Consider the following 11,291-nt stretch of genomic DNA (forward strand, 5'->3'; position numbering starts at 1 on the left):
TGATAATACAGCAGCGTAGATTTTTAGTTTCAGGTACATTTTGCATTTAACTTGACATAGCATTTGAGAAATTTCTGTCTTTCTTAGAGAATCATTGACCTGAAATCCTATTATATGGGAAAAGATGTGAAGTCGAAGTCAAGTAAGTAAAGAATGTGCTCACGTTACGTTACTCGTCTTGATTTTGAATAAGGGTGTTGAAATTCCTTTGCACGTCTGCAAAAATGGTTTCTTCTGGAGCACAAGTATAGGATGGGATTAAGATCGCCTGCTCGGACGGTTCCTGGATCGAAGTTTAGCGACAGGATTCCCAGCCACTCTGACGAAACTTGCATTTCAGTCGGTTTTGTAAATTTCATTTTTTTTTTCGAGTCACATCCGACTATAGAAACTCATCAACACCTTCCCCGAGGGCCAGTTTCCCCTTTTTTCCAGTTGCGTAGAGGAGCAAATGAGTGCGATGCAAACAGCCATATGCCGTAAATGGGCTAGTAAATGAATGTCAATTATGTGGGCCAATTAGGATGATGTGTTTACTGTGTAAACAGAAGCTGTTTGTGCTTCTCCAGAAGATTTTATCTAAAGCTCTGGGTCCGAACTGAAAGCTTCTCAGCTGCCAAACCCTACTCTTTTCTTTCTGATTCAAAATATATGTGAGAAAAGGCAATATGAAGAACCAGAGTATATAGTCTTTTCATTGTTAATAAATTTTTTTTATTATTTTTTGCAAACGTTTATATATTTTTTCTCCTGTATAATCCTTATTTTGCTCAACAGTTCCCAGATTCCTCTCGGGAAAAAAAAAAAAGTTTGGATTCACGTTTTTTTTTATCCGTCTAAAAGTTCACTTAGCACCATCTAGGCTTTCCCCCTCTTTTGTCTGGTTTGTCACATTAACAGACGCCCCAGAAGCTGCCAAGTGCCTGAACTTGTCTGTAAAAGACTAGATAATAAAAACAAGCCCTCTCCAAATGGAGTATTGCCGGGCCTCTCTATTACACATGAAGGAATTAGGTGTCATGATGAACCACTGATGAAGAGTGATGTTCTCAGAATCTGGTCTTAAATGAAGCATAGACTGAACTCCCGTCTCAATGACTGGAGGTTTTTTTTTCTCCTTTAAACCAAGCCCTGCTCAAGGTGGATTAGTGGTCACAGGTGAGTCACGTGACCAGGTGGGAAGGTGGGGCACCTATGAAAAGTAGTTAACATCCAACTCAGGTGGTGTTTCTTTACCTTGGACGAGAGCACAGATCATCCTTCCGTCCGTCCGACTGGAAGCCCCCTCTGGATCTCATGATGATTGTTTTTCTTTCTTGCCTGTGAGATTCGTCCTCCAGGACGACCAGCATTTCTAAACTCATTATCACAACATCCTAAACACACTTATCTAGACACCCACCTGGCTCCTCTGGCTGTCCAGGAGTTCACTGGATCTCCACTAGTGGTCCATGATGTTCAGCTCTGGGCAGCTCCTCTCTTCTCTCAACCCTGGCGTTCTGCACTCCCCGGCGACTCAGTTCTTCCCTGCGTTCCCCAGCAGGCTGGGCCATCCTCAGCTCCTCATTCCCGCTCCGCTGCTCAGCTACGAGCTTCTCCGCACCTACCTACAGCCTGAACCTTGTAAACAGGCTCTGCTCCTGGCCTCGCAGGCATCTTCCTTGGTCCGGCTTTCCACCGACACTGGTAAGAGTCGTTATAATGCTGTCTCCGGAATCGAATTTAAATTTTGTTTATTAAGACCGTATTAATGTACCACATTCCAAAATATTATTGCAATGATACGTCTTTTAATTATCACAACCAAACACACACACACATCCTTCTGTATTGTTTTCTTTAGCCCAGTGAAGCAGCAAAAATAGATTGTCTTGTGTTGTTTATTTAGGCAATATATTTTTAATAATGTACATGTAATTCACAGTATGAGAGGTAATTTGAGGATGATGGCCTATTTTCTGATAATAGCCATCCTTGGCATTTAATGGGACTTGAATGTTTACAAAGGATCAGCTAACAGCTTGTAACTAACAATCAATTACGCGGCTCCGCCAGAGAGAGCTTAATGAATGCAGCGCTAATTAGCCAATCCAGAGCTGTTAGTTCCCCCCGTCAGCCGCTGGCATCCTCCTAATTGGCCACATGCTTCCAGATGAGCCACGGCCTGCCAAGCAGCGGCGCGCTCGTGCCAACTACAGCAGCTGGCAGCTGGAAGAGCTGGAGAAGGCCTTCAAGAGCACGCACTACCCTGATGTGTTCATGCGCGAGGCCCTGGCGCTCCGACTGGACTTAATCGAGGCTAGAGTTCAGGTACAACCTCCTCAGTATGGCTTTGTGTTACTGATGAAACTGCATGTTGGTTGTCCTCCATGTCAGTCATGGAGACGAGCTACTGTATGACTGATGCATCGTTGAAATGTTTTATTTTTCATTTATTTAATATTATCTTGTCGTGCAAATCAAGTGCTTGGTAATTAGCTAATAAGTTTGAAAGCTTTTGAGGAAAAGTTATAGATGCAGCCCAGTGACTTATTAGGACTGAAGATGGGAATAAATTTTTAATAGTCTTCTGTCTATACTTGAGATGGAACAATACAAGGAAAAAAAAAGTGTAAGAGATAAAAAAAAAAAAAACATGTCAGATGTCAGCACTGATTAGATTTGAAAAAGTCATTTATTTATAAATTATTTAAGATTTTTTAAAAATGAAATTATATTTATTTATAATTTATAATTTCATTTATTTATTTATTTATTTATTTATGTATTAATTTATTCTTATTTTATTAATTTTTTAATTTTTATTTAATTATGTTTTAATACTTATTATAAACTGTTATATTTATTTATTTGTTTGTTTGTTTGTTTGTTTGTTTATTCATCTTCCGAAACTGTTAAGTGCTTGTTTAAAAGAATACAGTCTGATTATCACTACATACTGACACTCAATCATTTATTTATTTATTTATTTATTTCGTTTATACACGTGTGAACGAATTTGAATCAATAATATTCTGAAATGCTGAAGGTTCTGTCTGGTGCAGGTCTGGTTCCAGAACCGCAGGGCGAAGATGCGCCGTCAGATGAAGCTTCAAGGCCAGAGCGGAGACCTGTGTGCTCGAAAAGACACGGAGTCTAGGCAGCCAGCGCCGCCCAGGAGGATCGCCGAGTCGGACGTCGACATGGTCCCCTGCTGGGACAGCGAACAGGAGAGGGGCGTTGGACACAGGCTGCACCTGGGGGCCAGGGAGATGGGAGAGACCAGTCCCGAGGAGTTCCGCTTCTGCAGCATCGCCAAACTGAGGGCCAAAGCCAGGGATTACGAGGCCGAGATCCACAGCACCGCAGCCAAGGGGGAGAGGAAGTGGTGCTTAAAAGCTCAGATGTCTGAAAGTGAATGACAAAAGCATGGGTTCTGAACTCCGGTGCGGTAGACGTGGGAATATCTGAATTCCTGTGGGGTTATTTATTGTCTACTTATTCTTACACAAGGTGGAGATGATGTTTTAGGTATAAGTATTAATTAATACTAAACTGTTTCTGTTATGTAATAGTAATCATTTCAGATTGCTTTCCCAACAGCTGGTCATTTTACCTTCAGTTCAAAATAAACTGGAGGGCAAAGTATACTCAGGTTGTGTTATTAAACATTATAGTAATATTAATCATGGTCACGTCTCTCTTGGCTGAATAGGTGACAAAATAGGATTTGTTTTTGGCAAAACATATAGAGCTAATAAACAACAACCAAAAAAAGCCTCTTATCTGATAAGGAGACGAAGGACGATCTCGTCAATGGACGCGCCTTGACTGAGCTATCCAGTTTCACTGACTGCAGAGAGACACAGGATGTCTGCAAGCTGCCACAGGCTCGTCGCGAACACAATGGGGACGGGTGAAAAACGACTGCCCTTTCCTGACAGAGGTGCTCCGTGAAGATTACTTTCGTAAAACGTCATGCTTTTCTCCTCCTTCCCCTTTCATACCGTACAAAAAAGTTAACATCTTCGAAAAATAATTACAGGCACTTGTTTAGTTTAGGTGACTCTTAAAGCCTTTAATGATAACAGAAGATATATATTGTCTGCAGTTTACTTTATTTGTTTGTGCCATTCGTATGAACATGGTTTATGCACATAAATAAATAAAAAAAGGTTTTGTCTGTACGTTGGTCAGAACTCACTCCTTCAAGGATATCTTTGCATTTCCTGTAAGTCTGTCTGTCTGTCTGTCTGTATGTCTGTCCAGCCAGTTTTTGTCCCGGCATCACGCAAAACTGTCTGGACAGAATTTAGTCTTTTAAACTCTCCAATTACCGAACAGGTGTAAACTTAGTGTAAACAAGGCGTAAGATACTTAACCTTACAGAATGTGATTTCTTTGTATTAATAAGTTAGACAAAGAGTTCTGCTGTACAGGAAGACAGACAGACATGTAAGTGGGCTTCAACCTGGAATAATAATAATAATAATAATAATAATAATAATAATAATAATAATAATAATAATATCACTAATTACATTAAAGCACAGCAAATTATTTCTAGCGTTAACCTTTTAACTATTTCTACAAACTCTTTAGTTTATTAAAGTATTAAAGTATTTCAGCCACTTTTTTTTTTTTTTTTTTTTTTTTTTTTTTCAAACTAAGTGTTAAAAAGTGCACTAGAAGAGATGAGGTTTTCCTCCTGTATGTCTCACTGTGAGGTGAGAACACCCTCTTCTGGTCTTGGGTGCGACACGCGCTTGGTGAACGATATCATAACTTATAGAATATTTATAAAGATTCATAAAGACACAACAACTTTTGAAAGGATTTAAGCTCCTGTAGCTACTGTTCATTTGCTTACTTTGATGTTAAGAAGGATTTTAATAAGGATATTCCCACTGCGCAATGTGACGTTGTAGTGATGTCTTTTCTTTTCTATGTCATTTTTGGACGTCCAATTTTCGTCCATTGATGGGGTTGTTTTGTATAGGAATAAGGTGGATAGGCTAGGCTACCATAATTTTTTAAAATATAATTTATATATATATATATATATATATATATATATATATATATATATATATATATATATATATATATAATTATTATTATTATTTTTTTTAATACTGCAGCATTTTACCGCCGGAAGGATCTTGGAGAACGAGTGATCTTGCTTGCTGCCCAATGCTAATGGCTGGGAGTACTTTATTTACACACAGCACTGTATAGCATGAGCAACACATTCACCCGGGCCCTACACCCAATTCAGCTTTAGCATGAACTTGAGCACATTTACAGGTCACACTCACACCCACTAATACACAACCCTGGCCGAAGCCACTAGCCAAAACTAACTTTCCCAACATGGTGAACACACAGAAACCCTCCCGCAATGCAATGATGGTCATCAGCCGCCACCCCGCCTACGCCACAATACAACATAAAATAAACATTTAAATAACTTGATTATAGGCTACTTTAAATAAAATAAAAATTGGTCTAACAAATAAATAAATAGTCATACAGATAATAAATCTTGTTTGTTTATAAATAATCTGTATTCATATGTATAATCATGTTGATAGGCTCTATTTTGTAAAACCTTACTGCCACTGCCATAGACGTCAAAATGAAGTCCAAAAATAAATAAGCCAGATTGGGTCAAATGTTGAACGTCAAAATGACGTCCAAGTTGGGTCATGGTTGGACGTCCAAATAGTGGACCTACTTTGGACGTCGAATACATGTCCAGAATTGGTCATGGACCGACGAACCCAATATATACATGATCTGCACGTCTATCTGACGTCCCATGTTTAGTGGGTTTAATCCTACTTTTCATTCATTATAAAGAGTCAAAAACCATGTAGCCATATGGATCACATTACTACAAGCTTGTAAAATAAAACAAGAAGCCTTGACACAGTCCTAGGATGAAAGTTTAGCTTTTTCTGAAAGTGTAAAGTGATTTTGGTGTTTGATCCACTGATCCACCATAACATTACACCTAAAAACATTATGCACAGTATTGTGTAGGTTTCTCTTGTGCCACCGAGGCAGCTCTTGGACCCTACGGACATGACTGCACATGACCTCTGGGGGGTGCTGTAGAGTCTGGCACTGGGACATTCGATCCACAGGTTGCTGGGACGGGCCTCAATGGATTGAGCTCGTTTGTCCAGGGTAATCCCATGGTTGCTCATTCGAGTTGGGATGTGGAGAGTTTGGAGGATGAGGCTGTAGTACCTTTCTATCATGACCAGATCTGACTTCTTTGGTCGAGCTGTATTTCTGTAAGATCCAAGCAGACAGACTAGCCCATGATTCTGCCACCAGTTTATTGGCACATAATTATGGTATATATTGTGTTAATGTGTTAATGTCATGGCTGATCATGTCACCTCTTCTTCTTCCTCTTCTTCTTAACCACATCTTGCTCTTAAAGTATGTCTTGACCATACATGTGAGTTTGCATGTTAGTTCCTGTTATCATTTCAATTATAACATATCTAAAGAGTTGTTTCACCCCCTTGTCCCTTTTTTTTTATTTAAACTTAATAAGAAATGCCATGTTACTAAGAAAAAAAAAGGGATGGGACGAATGTTACGAAACACTGACACTGAAGAAACACTAAATCCTGGAGCCAGAGTGCTGAACCGTCAACTTTCTGAAAGAAAAAAATTATATCAGATTTAAGGAAATCACTTAAACTCTTTAAAATAAAAAAATGAGAGCTTAGAGGAACTAAACAAGAACTAAACAGCGGTTTGTCCATAAGAAAACCACTTGTTAGTGAGACTCATCTGCACATCTACAAAAATTAGACTTTGGATTGAGGGAGAACGTATTGCCGAAGCTTAATTTATGCAGAGTAAAAATCATGTGACCACCATCTGGCAAACTTCTCTCCTACAGCAGCGTGTGACCTCTGATTAAAAAGTGTTCAGTGCCACTTTACATCTCTTCTTATAACAAGCACTAGTCACGTGACTAAGTTTGCATATGAAAAAGACACTTTTGTTTTTGAGGGATTGGTCATGTTATACAAATGGTTTTGACTAAAGACTGACCAGCCCATGATTCTCCCACCAGTTTATTGGCGTATAATTATGGCGTATATATTGTGTTATTGTGTTATTGTGTTCATGTGTTAATGTTCAGGCTGATCGTGTTATCTAAATGGTCTTCTTTTTCTTCTTCTTAACCACATACGACTCCAAATGTATGTCTCGACCATTTAAAAAACTAAAAAAAAGAATAAAACAAACCCTTTTTACTAACAAAATGTCTATAAACAAAAGACCACAAAGATCACATGACTGTTACTAACCTAAGCATTTTCCAGTAGCACTACCCGCTCGCCATGTGTTTAACTCCTCCTACATTACAGCAATATCCCGAAGCCGGCAATCTTTTTTGTACCTTTAACTTTTTATTCATTTTTAGCTTTTATTGTGGAATGTCTTTGCATGTTTTCATTTCAATTATAACATATCTAAAGAATTGCTCCATCCCCTTGTGTCTTTGTTTTTAGTTAAACTTAATTAAAAAATGCCATGCTACCAAAAAAAAAAAAAAAAAAAACCCAGAAAGACTGTAATGAAATGGGATGAAAAACTAAAGGGGTAAAAGGGGTTGACACTGGAGACTCCTTCCAAATATTATATCACTCAGACCTAAAAAAAAATAAATAAATAAATAAACTCACCTTTTCATAAAGGTCCAATTATTGGGCTGCATCAAGCAAAGAAAAGAACTAAAGATAATTTAAACTACTGGAACTGGTTAGAAATGCCTCGACTCATATCTTTCTGGAAGGCATGTTATCAGAAAAAATTAAGAAAAAAAATCATGAAAGGAGAAGACTTAAACTCTCTGCGAACTTTGTGTAAGTCGCTCTGGTTAAGAGCATTTGCCAAATACCTAAATGTAAATGTAAGTGCCATGAAAAAAGTCAACAGTAAAAACCAGAGCTGTGTTTAACAGTGAAAGTGAGAGTATTTCCACACACACGACGTGATGAGAGCTTACTTTTCCTAAATGATGTTAGTGTCAGGGTAAGAAGGGAAGCTCATGAAGCGATCATGCATAGTGTCCACTGTACAAGCCTCTGGAGACGGTGTTATGACCTGGGGTTGATCAGTTGCTCAGGTCTAGACTCAGCAACATTATGTGGAAATAAAATGAAGTCAGCTGATGACCTGAATGTACTGAATCACCAGGTTATCACCTGTTTTTCCTCTCCTAACGGCACGGCTGTATTCCAGGACTCGTCCTGTGGAAGACTGATTCGACATTTGTCCATAAATATGATGCAGAGGTATAAAAGTTGCATTTTTGTTTTAAAATTGTTTTTTTGAAGTATTGTTGTAGCTTAATTTATGCAAAGTAAAAATCATGTGACCACCATCTCGCAAACTTCTCTCCTACAGTGTGTGACCTCTGATTAAAGAGTGTTCACGTCACTTCTTATAACAAGCACTAGTCATGTGACTAAGTACGCCTTTCGGAGGAGTCCCGGGAAAAGTTTGCATATGAAAAAGACTTACGTTTTTAGCACTTTCTTTTTGAGGGATTGGTCATGTTATACAAATAGTTTTAACTAAAGGAATGATTATTTAAACATACATACATATTAATGGTTATTATTCAAACATTTAGGGTGTGTCTTTGAGGTAAAATATAAGCAGGAATAATGTACAATTTTAAATAAAACATAGGAATATAATCAACAACAGGGTGGTGTGATACAGCTTGATATGTAGGGTAATGTACAGATATACAGTACTGGACTGTGCAAGAGTCTGTGACAATACATGAGTTTTTAGATAAACAAGCAAGCAAACAAGCAAATTAAGGAAAATGTTAATGCTGCTTCCAAATAATAGATGTCAGATCCCACAGGTCATTACTGATTTGGTTGCAAAAGGGAGGGATCTACATAATGTTAGGCGGGTGGTCATAATGTTATGGCTGATCGTCTACAGAGTCAGGCAAAAAAATGTATAATACCTTATGTATTGATATATACTGTATGATAATATTATGATAGTAATATGATGATATTATTAATATTATATTAATAAAATATACATCATACTATTTTTCTTTTCCTAAAGTGTGTATACATTTTTGGGCTGACTCTGTATATACATGTATTAGTTAGTCTTCAGGGGTCGCCATAGCAGCACATAACTTGGCACATGATTTTGATGGATATTATAAATGTGTTCTTAATACTTTGCCTTCATCAAAAATTAATAAATAAATAAATAAATAAAATAAAACACCTTTTGCAGCAATTACAGCCTGGCAGACATTCTAGCTGTCAGTTTTTTTTTTTACCATAATCTGATGAGATTTCACCCCATGCTTCCTGGAGCATCTCCCACAAGATGGATTGGCTTGATGAAGTCTTCCTCCGTACCATACGGTCAGGCTGCTCCCAGAACAGCTCAGTAGGGTTTTCAGATCCGGAGAGCGTGCTGGCCACTCCATTACAGTCGGAATCCCAGCTAATTTTAATTGTTTGTGAATTGCATAAAAATGTTTATATATATATATGTGGTACAGTAGCTCAGATGGCTAAGACACTGAGTTACTAATCGGTAGGTCAGCGGTTAGAGCCCCAACTCCACCATGTTGCCATTGTTGGGCCCTTAACCCTGTCTGCTCCAGGGGCTCCAGAATGGTTTAGAACTTATAGGATTTTCCCATTGACTGTGACAGTTTGCAAAGGGTGTGAATAATGTTTGACATGTCACTTTTTGTTCAAATGTAAATAAAAGATGAGTAACCTTTTTTTTCACAATGATGCTTCTATATATATATATATATATATATATATATATATATATATATATATATACATATATATATATATATACATATATATATATATATATATATATATATATATATATATATATACACACTACCGTTCAAAAGTTTGGGGTCACTTTCTAACTCTATGATGGTTCCTGATTTTTATTTCTTTCTACATTGTAAAGGAATGCTGAAGGCGTCCAAAAAAATGCATTAATCTCCCTTGAACAGTTAATGGTGAGATGTTTCTGCTACTTCTGCTCTGTAAAGACTTCATAACGCCTCTAATCTGAGGTGCTGTTAATCAGTCATTTTTCAGGCTGATAACTCTAAATGAACTTCTCGTCTGTTGCAGAGGTAGGTTTTGGTCTCGCCCTCCTGGGATGGCCTTCATGAGAGCCAGTTTCATTATGGTGCTTGACGGATTTTGCAAATGCACTTGACAATACTGTTCTTGCAAGAACTATTACAGAAAGGCTGACCCCTGTAATAGTTCTTGTTGTTGTTATGTAATTACCTAATTCCATATGTGTTATGGGTACTGTTGTAGAATATATATATATATATTAGTGCTGTCAATCGATAAAAAAAAAATTAACTAATTAATCGCACAATTTTTTGCAATTAATCGCGATTAATCACAATTAAAAGACTGAAACTTTTTGGATATGTAAATGTAAATAATTAATGTAAACTCAAGACAATTAAACTATTTAAATTCAAATATAATTGTTTATTGGAATTTTTGTTTAACTTGTAACACAGATTTTCTCATGTAAACAACATACCTGCAATAAACCATCAATATTCTCCAAATTAACTGTTGGCTTGAAAGCCATATTTATTACAGAAATAAAAACACAGGTATGTGCCATTTGTGTCATTTGAATTTCAAAACAATCAATGCAATTTACCTTGGCGAGGCCCTGTAGAGATTGTTTCGGTGGGGTGTTTTGCTTTTAAGTGATATGTCAAAGACGAATCTTCTCTGGTATTTAAATTCAGCTTTGCAAAATGTACAGATTACTTTTGTTTTATCCACAGTACCATCGGGCAGAGTTTTATACTGAAACTTTCCGTCTAAAAGTCCTTTCTTGGTCTTATCCATACTTCTTTGCACGTTGAACACACGTCGGCCACAACAGGAAATAAAAAAAACTGCAACCGCGTTAATTGCGTTAATTTTTTTTAATGCGTTAAATATTTCAAATTAATCGCATGCGTTAACGCACTAATTTTGACAGCACTAATATATATATATATATATATATATATATATATATAGTACATTATATATATATATATATATATATATATATATATATATATATATATAAGAATCTCAAAGAGATCAAAGAGATGTAAAGTACAGTATTTTAACTGCAGAGGTAAGTTAATGCTGTACTTTTTGGTGTAACAGTGCCCTCTAGAGGTGGCCGTGGGAACAGATTAGTTTAGTTGATGCGTGTTTCCTGGC

General features: G+C 37.2%; 1 protein-coding gene across 1 annotated transcript; it reads left to right on the top strand.

The window, feature by feature from the left end:
- The first annotated feature begins 1,184 nt into the window (after positions 1-1,184).
- On the top strand, positions 1,185-3,616 carry si:dkey-43p13.5 (visual system homeobox 2). Its single transcript, XM_053493377.1, has 3 exons — positions 1,185-1,686; positions 2,153-2,310; positions 3,045-3,616. Exons 1-3 carry the CDS (start codon positions 1,452-1,454, stop codon positions 3,399-3,401), a joined length of 750 nt encoding a protein of 249 aa, XP_053349352.1. The 5' UTR covers positions 1,185-1,451; the 3' UTR covers positions 3,402-3,616.
- Positions 3,617-11,291: the final 7,675 nt, after the last annotated feature.

This window comes from Clarias gariepinus, chromosome 3 (genome assembly GCF_024256425.1).
Source record: "Clarias gariepinus isolate MV-2021 ecotype Netherlands chromosome 3, CGAR_prim_01v2, whole genome shotgun sequence".
NCBI classification, from domain to species: Eukaryota; Metazoa; Chordata; class Actinopteri; order Siluriformes; family Clariidae; genus Clarias; species Clarias gariepinus.

Bases quoted from the DNA above. Each gene is read 5' to 3' on its own strand.
- si:dkey-43p13.5 (XM_053493377.1), top strand. From the start codon at position 1,452: ATGATGTTCAGCTCTGGGCAGCTCCTCTCTTCTCTCAACCCTGGCGTT. The intron at 1,687-2,152 runs GTAAGAGTCGTT...ACATGCTTCCAG, and splicing joins CCGGCTTTCCACCGACACTG to ATGAGCCACGGCCTGCCAAG. The intron at 2,311-3,044 runs GTACAACCTCCT...TGTCTGGTGCAG, and splicing joins TAATCGAGGCTAGAGTTCAG to GTCTGGTTCCAGAACCGCAG.